Raw genomic sequence first — 21572 nt, 5'->3', positions numbered from 1 at the left:
TGGCTCCTGCTAAGAGAGCTACCACCCTATTTCAGTTTGCATTAACCACTGACTCAGTAGCTTCAGCATAGTGCCCAAAACATTGGTAACAAACTACCTTGGGTCTGCAGAGATTCTCAACCCCCCATCTTTGGGGAGATAAATTGTAGAATTAGCCCCAGGGGGACTGCTGCAGCATTTTTTAGTTTGCTCCCCTCAGTGTGTCTGATCAGGAGCCAGTATGAGGGAAGGCAGGGGCACAGCCCTATCTCCTCCCTAACCCTTTGGGACAGGTGCACTGTCAGGGACATCACTTGTGACTGGTTGTGTATGAGACGGAGATGCACTCAATCTGGCCCATTGCAGGGATGTGTGAGAACTATTTAGAGTTCAAAACAAAATACTAAGCAGGAGTAGTATGTAATGAATACAATATAGCTGGAAAAGGGCAAACATGGGAAGGAGGGTGCCAGTTCACACCCCAACAGCCATGGCTAAAATAGTCACTAATTTCATATTATAAGGGCCTGGCTCCCAACCTTTTCCTGAGAAGGTCCCCTGTGAGGCGGCCACTTGTTTCCAGTGAGGGCCTCCTGTCGGGTGCGTCTGCACCTGTACTCTCTGCTCACAGGGTCCCCTGTTGGCAATTAAGCTCTCAAGCAGGTTTCCGCTGACTCAGCCCTCTGACCAAGGCGCACACACTCTGTAGGTGTATAACAAAACAGAGTCCTTCCATGGTATACAGTGTCTCTCACAGTGCCCTTAGCTATGTCTCTATTGCTAACCCTGTACCTGGGCTCAGTCCTCAGCCAGTCCAACAGGGGCCTATCCCAATACACTCAGTTAGCATCTTCAGCCCTCTCAGTTCAGTCTCCTTGTGGGTGGCATTAAAGTGCATAAATGCTGACCCTATTTAGGGTCTTCAGCCTGCTCCATGGGCCTGTTTAGATCCCCCTTTTTCAGGACTTTGGCCACTCTACCAGTGGGTGGGTAGACCCAGACCCACCCACTACTCTGGGTCCTGATCCAGTGACCCTATAAATAGCAGCAACATGCTGCATCTCTCTTAATCTGCAGCTACTGTTTTATGGGCCACTTCCCCACAACCCCTGTTTTACCTTCACCCTTAAGCTAAGGCTGAAGAAGCCGACCAAGAATGCCCTCTTTGCTCCAACCAGCAACTGCTCTGTCTAGGTACTGTAGCCAGCCAGGAGCACCATCCTTACTTTTTATAGGAGCCTGCTGGGCTCTGATTGGCTGCTCCCTGCAGCCTCTCTAGACAGGCTGGAGGACCAACTCTACTGCTGTCTTTTTGGGGTAAGGTGTGGTAGGACCAGGATTCCTCCAGCACGGGTTCAAAGGGCCTAATACACCCTGTCACAACTCCCCATGGGGTGGACTGGTCAATGGGCATCTCCTATCTTCCCATCACCCTTCTCACCATGTCCTGATACAGTGGCTGCCATCTCTGCTTCTTTCTATGCCATTTCTCTCGTTTCTCCTTTTCTGTCGTCCTCCCCTCATCTTTTTCTTTTTACTAGTCTTTTCCATGTGGTTTTTATTTTCTTTACTCTTCTCTTCCCAGTTTGCCTCTGGTTGCTCCAGTTCCATCCTAGTCCTCATTCAACAAAAGACTACTTTTGGCCACCCTGGGATGATCTGACTGTCTGTCAGAGTAGTGCTTATTCACTAATATTTCTAGTTCTTCTTGTTTATTCCCCATTCTTCTTGCATTAGTATACAGACATCTGAGATACGGATTTGATTTCCCCTCTATGTTCCCTCTTGCCTCTGCTATTGATTGCCTGTGCTCCCCTCTCTCAGCCCCAGATTCCAACCATTCTCCCAGGTCTCCATGGTTTTTTTTATTTACCTGTGGGCTTTTGTCCCTTGTCTCCACCTAACCTAATTTAAAGCCTTCCTGACTAGGGTAGCCAGTCTGTATCCAAAGATATTCTTACCTTTCCTTGATTGGTGCACTCCTGCCTTGAGTGCAGGGGCCTGGACTAGATGATCTATTGAGCTCCCTGTCAGTCCTGCACTTATATGGCTCTATGAATACTGTGGAAGCAGAAAGGAGAAGAGTGGGCCAGCAGGTTCTTTTCTAGGCCTCCAGCCCTGTACATGGCAGCTGTTGCTACCACTAGCTACACTGGGGGGTCAAAATAGGAGCAGGAAGGAAAGGACTTCCAACTCCCTCACCCAATCACACAGCAGCAGGTTTGAACTGTGTGCGTGGGTGGGATGGTATATGGTGTCTTGCAGTCTCCTGCCCCAGTTTTCTTTGCCTCTCCCCAGCACCACCCCCCTTTTATTCATCTGGCATCCCCCAGCTTGGGAAATACTGATTTAATACACCCAAGAGAGAATTGCAGCCATTTGGACAAGGCTAGCAGGGAACTTGTCATTTAAAAGTCTCAAGGTTAAAGCTTGAGGCAAATGTAACCCATAGATTAATCAATCACTAATGGATGGCAGAAGCATCTCTGATTTTGAAAGTGTCTTTCCTATTTGAACCTCTTCCCCAGAATGAACACATTTCCCATAACAGGCTGGAAATCAAAGCTGAAAATAAAATAGAACTAGCAAAACATAAAGTTGGAGGCTAAAGCCAAAGAAGACCAAAGCCAAGAAAAGTCCCGCCAGCACTCCAATGATCCACGTAAGCAGGGGAAGATACAGAATATTAAAATTAGAAACATTTATATAAGTTTCTGCAAAAGCAATGTATGGGGGGGGCAGAAGGTGGGGTCATATGCTCTCCCCTCCCCGATTGCTCAGTCACGTGATGTAGACAGGCCCCCTCCCTGCACGGGAGCAGAGCCTGCGAGCTGTGCTGAGCAGGGAGAGGCAGAGGCAGGAGGAGCCAATGCTTTTCAAAAAGGGGTGGGGGGGTTGCTTTCTGAGGGGGAGGGGAGCTGCCTTGGGTGGCATGAGTCAAGCTGTTTGAGGGTTGTGCTCCCCCTCCCCACTGCCAGGAAATATTATTAAAATACTCTCATTGATTTGCCCTAAATTCATGCACCGCTAGCCAAGCTACTGTCAGCCATTCCACCCTAGCCTAGCTTCTGCAGTAACTGCCTGGCCCACCTTTCCAAACTAGCACTAACAGCTTGAAGTGCCATTAATCACAAATGATTTTCCAAGTTACACCTATTCACAAACTAGTCAGATACATGAAAAGAAAAGGAGTACTTGTGGCACCTTAGAGACTAACCAATTTATTAGAGCATAAGCTTTCGTGAGCTACAGCTCACTTCCTCAGATGCATATCATGGAAACTGCAGCAGGCTTTATATATACACAGAGAATATGAAACAATACCTACTCCCACCCCACTGTCCTGCTGGTAATAGCTTATCTAAAGTGATCATCAGGTGGGCCATTTCCAGCACAAATCCAGGTTTTCTCACCCTCCACCCCCCCACACAAATTCACTCTCCTGCTGGTGATAGCCCATCCAAAGTGACAACTCTTTACACAATGTGCATGACAATCAAGTTGGGCTATTTCCTGCACAAATCCAGGTTTTCTCACATCCCCCCCACCCCCATACACACACAAACTCACTCTCCTGCTGGTAATAGCTCATCCAAACTGACCACTCTTCAAGTTTAAATCCAAGTTAAACCAGAACATCTGGGGGGGGGGGGTAGGAAAAAACAAGAGGAAACAGGCTACCTTGCATAATGACTTAGCCACTCCCAGTCTCTATTTAAGCCTAAATTAATAGTATCCAATTTGCAAATGAATTCCAATTCAGCAGTTTCTCGCTGGAGTCTGGATTTGAAGTTTTTTGTTTTAAGATAGCGACCTTCATGTCTGTGATTGCGTGACCAGAGAGATTGAAGTGTTCTCCGACTGGTTTATGAATGTTATAATTCTTGACATCTGATTTGTGTCCATTTATTCTTTTACGTAGAGACTGTCCAGTTTGACCAATGTATATGGCAGAGGGGCATTGCTGGCACATGATGGCATATATCACATTGGTGGATGTGCAGGTGAACGAGCCTCTGATAGTGTGGCTGATGTTATTAGGCCCTGTGATGGTGTCCCCTGAATAGATATGTGGGCACAATTGGCAACGGGCTTTGTTGCAAGGATAAGTTCCTGGGTTAGTGGTTCTGTTGTGTGGTATGTGGTTGTTGGTGAGTATTTGCTTCAGGTTGCGGGGCTGTCTGTAGGCAAGGACTGGCCTGTCTCCCAAGATTTGTGAGAGTGTTGGGTCATCCTTTAGGATAGGTTGTAGATCCTTAATAATGCGTTGGAGGGGTTTTAGTTGGGGGCTGAAGGTGACGGCTAGCGGCGTTCTGTTATTTTCTTTGTTAGGCCTGTCCTGTAGTAGGTAACTTCTGGGAACTCTTCTGGCTCTATCAATCTGTTTCTTTACTTCTGCAGGTGGGTATTGTAGTTGTAAGAAAGCTTGACAGAGATCTTGTAGGTGTTTGTCTCTGTCTGAGGGGTTGGAGCAAATGCGGTTGTATCGCAGAGCTTGGTTGTAGACGATGGATCGTGTGGTGTGGTCAGGGTGAAAGCTGGAGGCATGCAGGTAGGAATAGCGGTCAGTAGGTTTCCGGTATAGGGTGGTGTTTATGTGACCATTGTTTATTAGCACTGTAGTGTCCAGGAAGTGGATCTCTTGTGTGGACTGGACCAGGCTGAGGTTGGTGGTGGGATGGAAATCGTTGAAATCATGGTGGAATTCCTCAAGGGCTTCTTTTCCATGGGTCCAGATGATGAAGATGTCATCAATATAGCGCAAGTAGAGTAGGGGCTTTAGGGGACGAGAGCTGAGGAAGCGTTGTTCTAAATCAGCCATAAAAATGTTGGCATACTGTGGGGCCATGCGGGTACCCATAGCAGTGCCGCTGATCTGAAAGTATACATTGTCCCCAAATGTGAAGTAGTTATGGGTAAGGACAAAGTCACAAAGTTCAGCTACCAGGTTAGCCATGACAGTATCGGGGATAGTGTTCTTGATGGCTTGTAGTCCATCTTTGTGTGGAATGTTGGTGTAGAGGGCTTCTACATCCATAGTGGCCAGGATGGTGTTATCAGGAAGATCACCGATGGATTGAAGTTTCCTCAGGAAGTCAGTGGTGTCTCGAAGGTAGCTGGGAGTGCTGGTAGCGTAGGGCCTGAGGAGGGAGTCTACATAGCCAGACAATCCTGCTGTCAGGGTGCCAATGCCTGAGATGATGGGGCGCCCAGGATTTCCAGGTTTATGGATCTTGGGTAGTAGATAGAATATCCCAGGTCGGGGTTCCAGGGGTGTGTCTGTGCGGATTTGATCTTGTGCTTTTTCAGGAAGTTTCTTGAGCAAATGCTGTAGTTGCTCTTGGTAACTCTCAGTGGGATCAGAGGGTAATGGCTTGTAGAAACTCGTGTTGGAGAGCTGCCGAGCAGCCTCTTGTTCATTGCCTCTTGGCAGCTCTCAACAATGGTCACATAAACACCACCCTATACCGGAAACCTACTGACCGCTATTCCTACCTGCATGCCTCCAGCTTTCACCCTGACCACACCACACGATCCATCGTCTACAACCAAGCTCTGCGATACAACCGCATTTGCTCCAACCCCTCAGACAGAGACAAACACCTACAAGATCTCTGTCAAGCTTTCTTACAACTACAATACCCACCTGCAGAAGTAAAGAAACAGATTGATAGAGCCAGAAGAGTTCCCAGAAGTTACCTACTACAGGACAGGCCTAACAAAGAAAATAACAGAACGCCGCTAGCCGTCACCTTCAGCCCCCAACTAAAACCCCTCCAACGCATTATTAAGGATCTACAACCTATCCTAAAGGATGACCCAACACTCTCACAAATCTTGGGAGACAGGCCAGTCCTTGCCTACAGACAGCCCCGCAACCTGAAGCAAATACTCACCAACAACCACATACCACACAACAGAACCACTAACCCAGGAACTTATCCTTGCAACAAAGCCCGTTGCCAATTGTGCCCACATATCTATTCAGGGGACACCATCACAGGGCCTAATAACATCAGCCACACTATCAGAGGCTCGTTCACCTGCACATCCACCAATGTGATATATGCCATCATGTGCCAGCAATGCCCCTCTGCCATATACATTGGTCAAACTGGACAGTCTCTACGTAAAAGAATAAATGGACACAAATCAGATGTCAAGAATTATAACATTCATAAACCAGTCGGAGAACACTTCAATCTCTCTGGTCACGCAATCACAGACATGAAGGTCGCTATCTTAAAACAAAAAACTTCAAATCCAGACTCCAGCGAAAAACTGCTGAATTGGAATTCATTTGCAAATTGGATACTATTAATTTAGGCTTAAATAGAGACTGGGAGTGGCTAAGTCATTATGCAAGGTAGCCTGTTTCCTCTTGTTTTTTCCTACCCCCCCCCCCCAGATGTTCTGGTTTAACTTGGATTTAAACTTGAAGAGTGGTCAGTTTGGATGAGCTATTACCAGCAGGAGAGTGAGTTTGTGTGTGTATGGGGGTGGGGGGGATGTGAGAAAACCTGGATTTGTGCAGGAAATAGCCCAACTTGATTGTCATGCACATTGTGTAAAGAGTTGTCACTTTGGATGGGCTATCACCAGCAGGAGAGTGAATTTGTGTGGGGGCGTGGAGGGTGAGAAAAATCTGGATTTGTGCTGGAAATGGCCCACCTGATGATCACTTTAGATAAGCTATTACCAGCAGGACAGTGGGGTGGGAGTAGGTATTGTTTCATATTCTCTGTGTATATATAAAGCCTGCTGCAGTTTCCATGATATGCATCTGAGGAAGTGAGCTGTAGCTCACGAAAGCTTATGCTCTAATAAATTGGTTAGTCTCTAAGGTGCCACAAGTACTCCTTTTCTTTTTGCGAATACAGACTAACACGGCTGTTACTCTGAAACCTATCAGATACATGAGTAACTTTCACACTGAAATTCACTGGTACTCTTACTTTCAATAGACTCTGTGTCTGTTTGTCTCTCTAAGGTATCTCTAAGGCACGCATCACCTTCTGTACAGCAACCACAGTGTAAAAAACAATGTAGAATTATTTCATTCTTCCTTGATGTCATTTTGTTCTCGCTTGCTGTCATTCACTAGCTGATGTGTTAGCACATTGGATTCAAATATAGATCACTTGAGAAATTAATTAGAGGGATGTCAAGACAATTATTAACTTTGGATGAATTTTCAACCAGATACTCCAGGATTAAAAACAGAATGAAGACATGTAGCAAATATGATTATGTAACTGAGCAAGACTCTGCTGTGTAATTCTAGCTAGGGTTTCATTATTAAGATTGTCAGAAGCCCCCTAGTGTGATGTCTTTACAGTTCCAAGTAAGCTATTCATTAATTTGGGGGTCTGTTAGTACTGGACACTTAGAGGTAAACAACATGGAGAACACACCACAGTGTACAGCCATAGTAAATCGTAACAAGGCTATTTACGTGTTCCATTTGCATCCAAACTCCCCAGGCTTACATCAAGAATACACTTGGCCTTTGGAGGGCAAGTGTTTGTTTTATTTGAATCCTACTCTTAAAACTGTTTTGGGAACTGATAAGTTTGTGAGGTTTTTAATAACGAGGAATAGAAGGGAAAGGTGAAAGCCCCATTGTGACCCTATGAGCCCCTTTATGCCAACTAGCAAAGGGCACCCCCAACATACTCTTGTCAGACTATTTAGCCAAACAGTGTCTTCTAAGGTATCAGATAAAAACTGGGGACACACTGGTCATTAATATTATTGAGTGATGTATATACGGTTAACATGTAAAGGATTATGTACATTTCTAAAATATGTTCAGACCAAGCAACCTCAGTAGAGCAGATAAACATGTTTGTCATACAAAGGAATGTTGTTTTGCTTCTTTGCCTGCATCTCTAATTTAAATTAAGTTAGGTGAGGCCAGAGCCAATGGAAGTATCTTTACATCTAAGGTAAACAACTGATTAAGCCTATCGAAAAAGCACATTGATCAGAGGATAGGGAAGACAGCTACACGCCAGCAGTGCAGAGGAACTTTGTTTGGGTTTACTTTTCCAAGAATATATTTCAAAGGTTTACTGAACTATAAAAAAGGGCGGGAGAGAACCCCTTTGTTGTCCATCACTTACAGAACAAAGGCAACAGCACCCTCTGATTCTGATCCTCTGGGCTGAAGGTTTTGGTATGCTAGTAATTTGATGTGAGAACTGCTTAGGCAAAGATTTTAACTTGCTAAAATTGAGTTTTAGTCACTAGAGAGCATGGGTTGTTTTGGTTTTGTTTGTAACTATATATAATACTTGTGGCACCTTAGAGACTAACCAATTTATTTGAGCATGAGCTTTCGTGAGCTACAGCTCACTTCATCAGATGTTTACCGTGGAAACTGCAGGAAAGCTCATGCTCAAATAAATTGGTTAGTCTCTAAGGTGCCACAAGTACTCCTTTTCTTTTTGCGAATACAGACTAACACGGCTGTTCCTCTGAAACCTATATATAATAGGGTCTACAAATCCCATACTGAACACAGACAGAGAGGGAAGGAGAGTCTCTTCTGTTTACAAGCAAGCCGCTGCCAGAGCGGCCAATCGTGGAGGCAGGCCCCCATAGCTGCAACTATTAGAGTAAATAGAGCCTGCTATAAAGGGAAGAGGAGGCAGAAAGTCCTGGGAGTAACAAGGTGGTGACAGCCCTGCATCAGGCTGCCTCCAAGAAAAAAAGCCAGGTGACTGGCAGAGACGACAAACGTAGAACACGACAGGCTAATCTGCTAAGGAGGGTAATGGTCCCATCACTGACAGCATACTAAGGGGGGCTAATCTAGTGAAGCTGAGAGGCCCAAGAGGCTGCGACACCATACCTGTGCCTTTTCCTCTTGCTTAGTATCAGTTAAATCTGTGTTCTTTGTTAATAAACTTTGTTTTACTATAAACCATCTAACTGCAGTTATACTGAAATAAAGACGGACTCCTCTGCTAATCTAACAGGCTGGTTTGTATACTGTCTCTTTGGAGGCAGCAAACGTAATTTCTGTGAGTGGCCAGTGAGACGGATGGGCCACTGCAGAGAGATGTCTCTGGAGAATGTGGGCACTGGGATTCATTCATTGTTACCTGTGAGACAAGGTTAAGACCAGCAATGTCTTGAGGAGTTTGCTGGTTTGGCAGATAGACTGGCATGTCAGATCTGACACAGTTTAAATTCCAGCAAATCCCCCACCCCCTTGTTAAGGCAGAGGGGTAACACTGGCTTATGGTTCTGCATGTGCTGAACAGAGCCTGACACCCACATAACCTCAGTGTATAACTTAATATGTAAGGACATTTTTGATACATTCTGCTGCTAATTTCAGTTTCAGGATTTTCTATTTCCCTCTTTGAGGCAATGCATTCATTGAAGTGCCAGGTCCGGCAATGAGGTATTATGAAATGTTCCTTAAGGCTACATGTACCCTGCAAAGAAAGGTGACAACAGAAGTCAAAGTCTACCAGTTACTGCAGAAGCCTTTCTCCAGCAGTAGAGGATCAGGCATGCTTCTGGAAGCTGACAGCCATGTGGTTCCACACCTAAAGCTTTGAAGTACCTGAAGCAATAATGAAAGAGGAGCAAGCAGCTTCTTGATTTAAGTGTCTCTTCATCCTGCCCATGAGCCTCTGGAAGACATGTGATCACTTATTTCATCCAGGAAAGGTACTGGAAGGACTTTGTAACTCTTCACGACCCATGATAATCTTTGAAGCCTAGAACCCTGAAATCTGCCTAAACCTCTTAATAAAGGCCTTGATTTTGCCACCTTTATTCATGGTCTAAGGTGCTTCTTAGTGTGAGTAAGGGTAGCAGTGTGGGGCCTACAATGGCTGGCAGTGCTGAGTACTAGTTAGCCTTCTGCTTGAATCAGATGCAAACTTAAGTCTTTCAGAATATCGCCTTACCATTGCACCATCTGGAGCAAACATTGCAGCACAAATAAAAAAAGGTTTCACTGGCTGAGATCCCAACATTGAGTAACACCTGACTTCAAATGGGATCACTTGTGAAGTAAGATACTATTTCCCTTGAGTAAGGGTATCAGCATCTGGCTCTTTGTTTTGGGTTAGGGAGCTCAGCATTTGCACTTTTCTTTTGCCAATAACCACCAGCTTAAACACACCATGTTACTGATGTATGTTCACCTGTTATCAAAGATACTTTGTTAAACTGCACATCTGCAATCTCCAGCCTCACAGCACTGCACCATAGTCAAACCCTCTGCAGTAGACTCTTCTCATGCTCTCTATCATAAATGAAACAGAGCATTAAAGAGGTTTCACTTTGTTACGGGTAAATGTAATCTACTTCTGCCCTGGCATGCAAATAATGTATACTATGTATTGATTGCTGATTGCTTGGCAAAAAAATTATACAAAAAAAAATTGAGTCGTCTTATAAGCCAATCCTCAGGAGTTAAACAAAAGCTGACCGATTCTCCAACCCTTACTCACTTTCAGTAGCATTTTACTTCATGAGTCATCCCAGGTTTTAGGAAGGGATGAGAAGCTGAGGATGTGTATGGGAAGAAACCACCCTGGCTTAACCAGGAGATCTTCACTGATCTAAAAATCAACGAGTCCTACAAAAAGTGGAAACTGGGACAAATTACAAAGGATGAATATAAACAAACACCACAAGTATGTAGGGACAAAATTAGAAAGGCCAAGGTACAAAATGAGATCAATCTAGCTAGAGACAAAGGGTAACAAGAAACCATTCTACAAATACATTAGAAGCAAGAGGAAAACCAAGGACAGGATAGGCCCGTTACTCAATGAGATGGGAAAAACAATAACAGAAAACTTGGAAATGGCAAAAGTGATTAATGACTTCTTTGTTTCAGTTTTCACCAAGATGGTTGGTGGTGATTGGACATCTAACACAGTGAATGCCAGTGAAAATTCGGTAGGATGAGAGGTTAAAATAGGAAAAGAACAAGTTAAAAATTACTTAGACAAGTTAGATGTCTTCAAGGCACCAGGGCCTGATGAAATGCATCCTAGAATACTCAAGGAGCTGACTGAGGAGATATCTGAGCCATTAGCTATTATCTTTGAAAAGTCATAGAAAACAGGAGAAATTCCAGAGTCTGGAGAAGTGGCAAATATAGTGCCCATCTATAAAATAAGGGAATAAAATAAGGGAATTACAGACCAGTCAGCTTAACTTCTGTACCAGGAAAGATAATAGAGCAAATAATTAAGCAATCAATTTGCAAAACATCTAGAACATAATAAGGTGATAAGAAACAATCAGCATGGATTTGTCAAGAACAATATAGTGTCAAACCAACCTGATAGCTTTCTTTGACAGGGTAGCAAGCCTTGTGGATGGGGGGAAGTGGTAAACATGGTATACCTTGACTTTCGAGTAAAGCTTTTGATACTATCTCGCATGACCTTCTCATAAACAAACGAGGGAAATGCATCCGATGGAGCTACTATAAGGTGGGTGCATACCTGGCAGGAAAATTGTTCCCAGAGAGTAGTCATCAGTTGTTCACAGTCATGCTGGAAGGGCATAATGAGTGGAGTTCTGTAGGGATCAGTTCTGGGTCTGGTTCCGTTCAGTATCTTCAATGATTTAGAACAGGGGTCGGCAACCTATGGCACGTGTGCCAAACATAGCAGGCGAGCCGATTTTTAATGGCACGCTGCTGCCTGCTGGGTCCTAGCCACCAGCCCAGCTCAGCCGGTACCATATCCAGGCCGGGACCCCGGCAGGCAGCAGCGTGCCATTAAAACTCCTGCCCGCCCCGGCCCACTCTCCTCTGCCCCACTCCTCCCCCAGGAAGGGGCAGGGTGAAGAAGCTTGGTCCTGCCAGCTGCTGCTGCAGGGCAGGCAAGCTCCCCCGTCCCCTGCCTCTTCCCCCAGCGTGCTGCATTCCTGCCCCATCTCCTCTCCCTGCCGCAGATCAGCTGATGGCCCTTGTGAGGGAGGGTGAGTGAGAAGCAGAGCCGCGGCACATTTGCTGCTTCTGGGAGGAGGTGGGGACGGGGCCTTGGGGGAAGGGGGTGGAATCAGGGCATATCTCCTCCAGCCACCTGCCGTGAGCCACTCTGGACAGGGGGCTGGGAGCACCCCCATGACCCCAGCCCACAGCCCCAGCCCTCTGCCCTGACCCCTGCACCTCCCACACACCCAGTCCCCTACCCTGACCCCTGCATCTCCCACAACCCCAGCCCTGACTCCAGCCCCTCCCCACATGCCCCCAGCCCTCTTTCCTGACTCTTGCACCCCGTACACCCCATGCCCTGACTTTTGCACCCCCCACATTCCCACCCCCACCCTGAGCACCAAACAGGAGCTCCTGCACACACACACACACATTCCCACCTGCACTCCTTGCACCAAATGGGAGCTGCCCAGGTAAGCGCTCCACACCCAAACCTCCTGCCCCAACCCTGAGCCCCCACCCTCATTCTAGCTCTTGGCCAGGCCCTTCACCCCCAGCCCTGTGCTCAGTGCACTCCCACCCTGAGCTCAGTGCAGAGAGAGAGGAAGAGAATGGGCTAGAACCAGGGAGAAGGTATGTGGGCAGTGCCGGGATCCCAGACTGGCAGCGGGCTGAGTCTGGGGTCCCGGCCGCTGGACCTGCTCATCCCGCTTCTAGTCTGGGGTTCTGGTTGCCGGGGTCCCAGTTGCCAGGGTCCCGGCTGCAGGCCCTGCTCAGCCCGCTGCCGGCCTAGGTGAACAGAACCCCAGGCTGGCAGCGGGCTGAGCGGGCCAGCGGCATAAGATCAGCATTTTAATTTAATTTTAAATGAAGCTTCTTAAACATTTTGAAAACCTTGTTTACTTTACATATGACAATAGTTTAGTTATATAATATATAGACTTATAGAGCGAGACCCTCTAAAAAAACATTAAAATGTATTAGTGGCGCGCAAAACCTTAAAATTAAAGTGAATACATGAAGACTTGGCACACCACTTCTGAAAGGTTGCCGACCTCTGATTTAGAAAATGGCATAGAGAGTACACTTATAAAGTTTGTGGATGATACCAAGCTGGGAGGGGTTGCATGTGCTTTGGAGGATAAGACTAAAATTCAAAATGATCTGGACAAACTGGAGAAATGATCTGAAGTAAATAGGATGAAATTCAATTCTGACAAACGCAAAGTACTCCACTTAGGAAAGAACAATCAGTTGCACACATACAAAATGGGAAATGGCTGCCTAGGAAGGAGTACTGCAGACAGGGATCTGGGGATCATAGTGGATCACAAGCTAAATATGAGTCAACAGTGTAACACTGTTGCAAAAAAAGCCAATATCATTCTGGGATGTATTAGCAGGAGTGTTGTAAGCACGACAAGTGAAGTAATTCTTCTGCTCTACTCCATGCTGATTAGACCTCAACTTATGGCCAGTTCTGGGTGCCACATTTCAGGAAAGATGTGGACAAATTGGAGAAAGTCAAGAGAAGAGCAACAAAAATTATTTAAGGTCTAGAAAACATGACCTATGAGGAAAGATTGAAAAAATTAGGTTTGTTAAGTCTGGAAAAGAGAAGACTGAGAGGGGACATTTCAAGTACATAAAAGGTTGTTACAAGGAGGAGGGTGAAAAATTGTTGCTCTTAACCTCTGAGGACAGGACAAGAAGCAATGAGCTTAAAATTGCAGCAAGGAAGATTTATGTTGGACATTAGGAAAAACTTGCTGTCAGGGTGGTTAAGCACTGGAATAAATTGCCTAGGGAGGTTGTGGAATCTCCATCACTGGAGATTTTTAAGAGCAGGTTAGACAAACACCTGTCAGTGTTTTGCAAAGCTTCCTTATTTTTTCAGTGGGGAGTCGGTGGGTGTAGGAAGATGGGTGAGGGATTTGTATGATGTACATTTGTTTTTATTTAATTTAAAAATGTCCATCATAAATGCAACGCCTGAGATGAGTTATACTAACTTGACACCAATTTGGTCTGCATCATTCTGCTTGTGGGCAGCTGATCTGGTAGCACAGATGATGTAGAAGCTGTGAAACGGAGGGTACAATTATGAATGGGAACATATTTAGAGATAAATTTTGCCCTTATTTACTCCTAATCTATTCCTAGGAAAATTAATGAGAGCTGCATCTGAGAGGAGGAGTGAGCCGCTAGCCTGTAAGATTCTTGTTAGCGTGCATACAGATATATATATACACAGCAAGCAACTGAATAAAAATAAAGACTATTAAAAATAAGACTCTGAAACACAATATTGAAATAAAAGAAAGAAATCAGAACTCACCTGGTCTTTAAGCCTTAGTAGGTGAGTTGCAATCCGCAGCCTTTAATGATAGGTATTGTGTCTCCAGAAGATTGCAGGCTGATGCATCACACTGAGCATGACATTCTATTAATAGGCTGAATGCTTGTCTTATCCTGTTTACTTGGATCACTCTAGTTATGGCTCTGACCCTGCTCTGACCACGCTCCCATTGACTTTGATAGAAGCAGTGTTGGGGTCTGATAATACTAAAATAAAGGGAATTTTATGCTTTAGGATTGCCGCTCACTTTTAATGAATACGCTTTCTGAAATAAGACACTGAATGAACCGGCACTTAGCACAACCATTGTTCTTATACAAAGAGAAAATTAATTCACAGCATCAATCTGGTTATTCTGTCAGCATTATTTATTTGAAATATCAATACTTTCCACAATATAGTTTATACATCAAGCAGTAGGATTGCCTTCATTTCGTGGGATCCAGTACTGAAGTGGCACATCCAAAGCAGCACATTCAACCTCTGAAAGTGTCTGTACAATTTAGATAAATAGAACTCTGGATAACTAAACTAATAGAACTTTTACGACTGTTACAAAAAGAATGCTGATAAGCTAGGCACAGCACTGTCCACACAAAATGCTGGAAGGGTGGGGAAGATTAAAGAACGAACTAAACATACGGGAAACATTTTTGCGTATACGGCCACAAGTCTTTAATTGCTCAGCACAAAAATTAATTTTATTTAGTCCTCATTGAGGGCAGAATATGCACAAATGATGTTCAAAAAACACAAAGTAGACAAAAATAAAAAAGGACTGTTGGTTGTTGGTTTTTTCCCCGTGTATGAGTGTACTGAAGGCTCCCAGTGCTTGAAGGGTGTGATTTTGTGCCAAAACTTTACATGAAATACATAACAGTTATGACAGTTTTATTCCCCAACCTGCCCTCTTGCTGGCATTTTGTTTATTGTGTTCAAAGTTTCTGAACAGCAGACACATTTGGCTTGTAACCCAAGCTCTTTATTACTGGCCTTTTCCTTTTTATAGTTTGTAATTTACCTGAAGATTGAACAGGCTTGTTATTAACAATCCAGAATATAAAACCAGTTGCAGGTAGGCAGCACACACAGTACAATAGTAGCTCACTTTCAGAGGAACTGTAGGGTCAACATTATACTGGCTCGCTGAGAACAGTAACTGATTCTAAATCATTTTGATCAGAAGACACAATGCTGGTGAGTCAATATTAGACCTGCGTGAGCCGTATCCTTGTGAAGGGAAAGATGAAATGTAAAGAACTTTTCCCCTCTTTTTTATCAAGAACTAAGACTTAAAAGTAATACAGTGGTGATAGGCATTATCTTCCCAACAACACACTGGATTTCCTCTACTTCACTGAGTCATCACTTTTGCTTGCCATTGTTTCCCCAATACTATACAAACAATGGCTCTGGTTACCGCGGGCTGGCACACCATAGCATACAAATCCGCATGCCACGTTGTGCTGCCTCAGAAGATACCACGCATCACCACTATGCCGCATAACAACACGTAAACCCGAGATGCTCAGTGGGGCTTGATGACTTCAACCACTGCAGTTTGTACTTGTGAGGTGTAGTAAGCAGCAGTTTGAAAGCAGTGGTATCAACATGACTATCTGGGTCAAGAGGTGGTGAGTCAGCCATCCTAATGGGGCAAAGGTACCAGAATATCCACATAATTGATAGGGAAGAAGCCCGACTGGCCATGAAGCATCCCTTCATACCAGTTCTCATCAATCTGGTTAGTGAGGGTAATGACATCACCCTCTTTAAAGCCCAATTCCCCTTCATTTTCAGGGTCAAAGTCATACAGAGCTCGGCAGCATGGCTGATCCATTGGAATACCTAAAAAGAAGGGACACAATGAAACAGTGCTTAGAAATCTTGGTAACTACAGACTCTCCTGGTTATCATCATTAGCATGTTTCACCATTTCTATTACAATTCCCATTGCATTTACGGCTCCTTGACATCATCCAAAACTAGAACTAATAAAATGCCCTCAACACAGAGATCAATTTATGGTACAGGTACTTCTCAAACTCCCATATCTGAAGCTTTGCTAACTGGGTGTTCTAGAACTCCAAAAATAACAAGCTAAGCCAGGTCTACATTTAAGTGTTGCCAACATAACTCTGTCAGTTTGGGGTGTGATTTTTTTCATGACAAAGAAAAAGTCCTAATGTAGATGCAGTTATACTGACATAAAAGTACTCTTCTTGGTATAGCTCAGACCATGTCTACACTACAGACTTCTGACAACACAGCTATGTTCGTCAGGAGTGTGAAGAGGTGTGATCCCCAGGCAACATAGTTATTGCAGCAGAAGCCCCTAGTGTAGACACAGTTATACTCGCAAAACTTCACTTTTAATAGCTTCTTTCACTCAGGCAAAACTTCACTTTTAATAGCTTCTTTCACTGGGGAAGCTAATGATCCAACCAGCAGACCAAATTCAGTGATGAGTCCTGGTCATGTGCCACCTGAAGCACGTTGCACATATGCCAAGAAGAACTGGGATTCCTATACCAGTAGAGCATTTTCTACTGTAGACATGTCACTGAGGGAACTAGCATAAACAATACAAGCAAGAGCACTTGTTTTTTTGCTGGTACAACTGTATCTACACTAGGAGGGATGGCAGTATAGATACACCTGTACAGCTATATTGGCAAAACTTTTAAATGTAACAAGGCCTAAGTGCTTGAGACTCTTTTTTTCCAATTCTCTCCCATTCTCATTTTTGTGGTAAGTGGGTTCTGAAGAGCCTCTTATTCTACAACTTTCAAAGCATTAAACTCTCTGGAGGTGCTCAGCAATTCACATGATGGGGCTCCTACTGAGGAACCGTGGCAACCTATTCTTAGCAAAGTGTCCGAATGAAATGCCAGTATCTACCCTGAGAGAAAAATCTAGTTTGTGGAAGATACAGCATCATCTGCATTTAACTCTTTTTGAATTTCTGTTTCTGTAGCAGAAAAAAGGGAAACTTACATCACATCAGTCCTAGTCCCAGCACAAAAAAAAAAAAGTGAAGAAAAAATAGCTAGTGTTGTGACTGGAAGAGCATTAGTAAGTCACAGGCTGCACTCACGCACTAGGAATCTGTATCTCATCCCCTCTGGCACTGTGAGGGTGAGGAGGGGTGTTTGAAATTACAGGGCAGCTTCTAGCTGCTGTTACAGAATACAAAATGGAGGTGGTGTTGTGCATCCACATTGAGGATGTCAAACATGCACATCAAGATCTGACGGGGAGGAAGGAAATCCTGATTACAGAACTAGCGGGAGAAAACATCCAATCCTGCAAGGTGGTGTGTGCTTGCAATTCCCACTGGTGTCAATGGGAGTAGAGGGTACTCAGGGCCTTGCAAGATTGGGTTCAGGGAGAGAGAACACCCCTTATCATAATGACATGTGATGACAAAGTATTCCTGTAAGGAGCAAAGTGATGTCATCTTAACATGTGAACATTTTAAACAAAGCAATTACTTAAGTTACTAATAAGACATTTGTCACAGTTTATGCACTTTGTTTAATTTGCATTTCTCTCATCTGAACCATGAACATCAGTTCCACTTTTGTTCATAGTCATTTTCACTTTCAAGATCAGCTAAAATATCTGAGTTACAAAGACTGCATAGGAGTGCTTTTTGGGTGGGGGAAAAAGGGGGGAGCAGCGCGATACATGTTCATGGAAATCTTTCAATTGACCTCTAGGTTTTCTAAGTATCCATTTTTACAAAATCTAAATTTTAAGGAAAATTTTATGTGACCATCCCTTTAGGATGCTGTGATTGATGGAATCACTGGCCACTAAGCCACATATTTAATAAAATGGATCATCCTCCTCTCTAGGTGCTTGTACTATACCTAACAACATAGTATCTGAGCCCTTTATAAAGAGAACAGTGCCAGAGTTGGCCATTGGAGTAATTCCTTTAGTGTAATTGATAGTTTAGTTTCAATAGCTTTGCCCTCTTCTCCCTTATACCTTTACCCCTCCACCCTTCACTATGGCTGGTTGTATTCTGGTTGTGGGAAAGCTAAGTTGAAAAAGTGAACTTCATGCTTTTGCATCATAGCAAAAGATTCAGACAGACAAGACTACATTCTCCTTCCTCATTCCTTTTACCTGTTGGTTTTGGGGTGCTGGTCTGGGATATCCCTCCATTGTACTGGGTATTCTCACCACTGGAAAAATCAAGACTCATACGGGGTTTTGGCTGGTATTCTCTTCTGGGCTGAGTTGATGCTTCTTTTATTCTGAAAAATGTGAAGAAAGTTAAATATACAAAGGTAGTTTCTTGTCAACAGACCACACACTGAGATTAGTAAAAGATGGAGGTTTTTCTTCCTTTACTGCAAGGCTGAAGTTCAGGCTCAGTATTGGGCCACACTAAACAGAGTTTGGTATATGGAGTGGCCTCCAGCTGCTAGGTTAGTCTGCACTACAAAAAGCACATCATTTGACATCACTGTGTGGGGCTGCTAATTTTCTCTCCCATTATGAATTAGCATATTAGACTGGTTTGCCTTTGACTCATAGGCCTTGTCTTCAATGGCTACAAAAGGTGCATTTTTTAGCTCCAGATAACTAACACAGGTGACCTATCCTGAGGTAAAAACACAGCGAAGACCAGGTACTTTCATTTTTGCTGTGAGGCAAGCTCACCAAGGTCAACCCCTGCAAGCGGTATAAGGCTGTTTATTTCACTGTAAAACTGAAGTGCCTATTCTTCACTGTGTTTTCACTTCAGGATAGCTCATGCATGTTAGATACTTCCAGGTTAAACACACATTTTTTTTTTTTTTTTAGCAGTTAGGACAAGAGCATAGTGAACGGAGGCTCTCATGAAAGGAAAGGACAAACAACATAGCCTCAGGGACATATAGTGAGGGCAGGTGCTGCACAAGCATCTCTGAGCCAGCTCTTCAGCTTGATTCTGACCCACAAGATCTTTGCTGTTCCACTTCTGGGCCTCACCTGAACAAAGGTGCTGCTTTTTGAGAGGAGAACAAGGGTGGATAAGGGTGAGATTACCACACTGATTTTCAAGACCAAAGTAATTTCATTTGTAAATGGGGACAATTATCTCACAGAAGGGGTCACAACTGCAATAGATACCCATTCTCCCAATGGCAATGTTATGCATTGTTCAACTCAATTAATGATTCTTTTCATTATAAGGTGATAAGTAAACAGTCTACATGGATTTGTCAAGAGCAAATCATGTCAAAACCTTATATCCTTTTTCGACAGGGTAACAAGCCTTGTGGATAGGGGGAAAGCAGTAGATGTGATATATCTTGACTTCAGTACAGCTTTGAATACTGTCTCATGACCTTCTCATAAACAAACTAGGGAAATATAGCCTAGTCAAACCTGCTATAAGGTGGGTGCCCAACTGGTTGGAAAATTGTCCTCAGAGAATACTTATCAATGGTTCACTGTCAAGCTGGAAGGGCATGTTAAGTGGGGTCCTGCAGGGATCTGTCCTGAGTTCGGTTCTATTCAATATCTTCATAAATGATTTGGATAAAGGCATAGGGAGTATGCATATAAAGTATGTGGATGATACCAAGCTGGGAGGGGTTGCAAGCACTTTGGAGGACAGGATTAGAATTCAAAATGATCTTGACAAACTGGAGAAATGATCTGAAATAAATAGGATGAAATTCATTAAGGACAAATGCAAAGTATTACACTTAGGAAGGACTAATCAATTGCACAAACACAAAGTAGGAAATGAATGCCTGGGAAGGGGTATTGCAGACAAAGATCTGGGGTTTATAGTGAATCACAAACGAAACGAGAGTCCAAAATGTAATACTATTGCAAAAGGCAGCAAACATCATTCTGGGATGTATTAGAAGGAGCATCACAAGCCAGATACATGAAGTAATTTTTCCACTCAGCACTGTGTCGTTAGAAGTTTTTAACAACAAGTTCGACAAACAAGTTCGACAAACTATACCAGAGTAAAAACCTTTGGATAGGACTCAGTAAGAGTTTTGTTTCAGTAATGTTGCTCAAACTTTGGTTTGAGCCAGGTTTGCTGCCATTAGTGCTAATGGTACAAAGCACATATATTAATATGTCTGCTATATGGCTTTTGTTGAAAATTCCTCTCTCACTTATGGCAGTTCTGATTCTTATATCCAGGGTCTGATCACCCTTTAAAATATTAATACTACTCAGCCCCAGATAGGTCTTTTCCTTTTCAGAGTGCTATAAAAGCATTAACTAAATAATAGAGCTGGTCAAAAATTTGATGAAAATATATGAAAAAAGTCATTAAAAAGTTTTGATCTTTTTTGACCAGTTTATAGAGAGGAGTTAATATTTTGCAAAAATTCAAAGTTCTGATGAAAAATTCTCAATCAGCTCTACTAATTAATCTTCACAAAGCTCATGTGAGGGAGGCAAGTATCATTTCCTCTCAAATTGTGAAACCAAGGCAGACAGGTTTAGTGACATGTCAAAAACCACACAGAGAGCCAGCATCGGAGCTAGGACAAGAACTCACAAGCACTGGCTCCCAGAGTGATGGCCAAACAACTCTACCATGCTAGTGTCTTCAAAAGTGTGATCTAAGCCTGTTTTTAATTTTTTCATTAAGATTAAAATGAAAAGACCAGTCCAGTATTGTAAACTCTCATGATTTTATTGCAAGTATCATGAAGTTCAGTATTTTTCTTACAACCCCAGCTCCTGGAATGATGTCATTTCATGGAAATCTGAGCTTTCATTTAAAAAACAAAACAAAACAAAACCACATTTCTAGCCCACATGGTTGCAGCAGAAAGCTTGGAAATGTGACCTGTGTGTACCCCAAAAGCTCAGAAAACCGGGAAAATAAAAAGAATGCGACATTAAAATCTCATGATTGTTTAAGCCAGTATCATGACTGCTGGGGACTTGACTCATAGATTTTGAACTCTTGGGGCTAGCAATACTGGAAGACCTGGGCTGGACTCTCAGTTCTTGTTTCAGGCTGAAAGAGGCTGGGAGTAGAAAGTGCACCTTGCCCCTAGAGGTAGGAAGGGCCCGCTTTGCATTCTTCAGTGCCAATACCTCAGGTTGATTAAGAGGTGGTAGCGATGGGATCTTTAGGAGCCAGAAGGTTTGTGGCCATGAAAAATGAGTGACCTAGGGGAGGCAGATAGGTGTCATTCCCAAATGAAACCCTTTTCAATGGGAAGTGCTGCTATATCTTGAAAAGTGACTGTAAAATTGGCATTGAGAGATTACATGTTTGTCTCTCAGTGACTGGGTATCAAATCAGCTCCATTTACAAGTAAAAAG

At 43.7% G+C, this 21572-nt stretch overlaps 1 protein-coding gene across 2 annotated transcripts in view; it reads right to left on the bottom strand.

The window, feature by feature from the left end:
- Window positions 1-14611: 14611 nt before the first annotated feature.
- Window positions 14612-21572, bottom strand: part of SH3GL2 (SH3 domain containing GRB2 like 2, endophilin A1) — a 144566-nt gene continuing 137605 nt past the window's right edge. For both annotated transcript variants that reach the window (XM_073345468.1, XM_073345469.1), the window contains exons 8-9: window positions 18399-18529; window positions 14612-16109 (exon numbers count right to left, since the gene is read on the bottom strand). In XM_073345468.1, the coding sequence (XP_073201569.1) occupies window positions 15910-16109; window positions 18399-18529 (331 nt within the window). In that variant the 3' untranslated portion in view covers window positions 14612-15909. The remainder of the gene's footprint in view (window positions 16110-18398; window positions 18530-21572) is intronic.

Source organism: Lepidochelys kempii, chromosome 5 (genome assembly GCF_965140265.1).
Source record: "Lepidochelys kempii isolate rLepKem1 chromosome 5, rLepKem1.hap2, whole genome shotgun sequence".
NCBI lineage: Eukaryota > Metazoa > Chordata > Testudines > Cheloniidae > Lepidochelys > Lepidochelys kempii.
The sequence above is the reverse complement of the archived record's forward strand: the minus strand, read 5'-3'. Positions and strand labels throughout refer to the sequence as shown.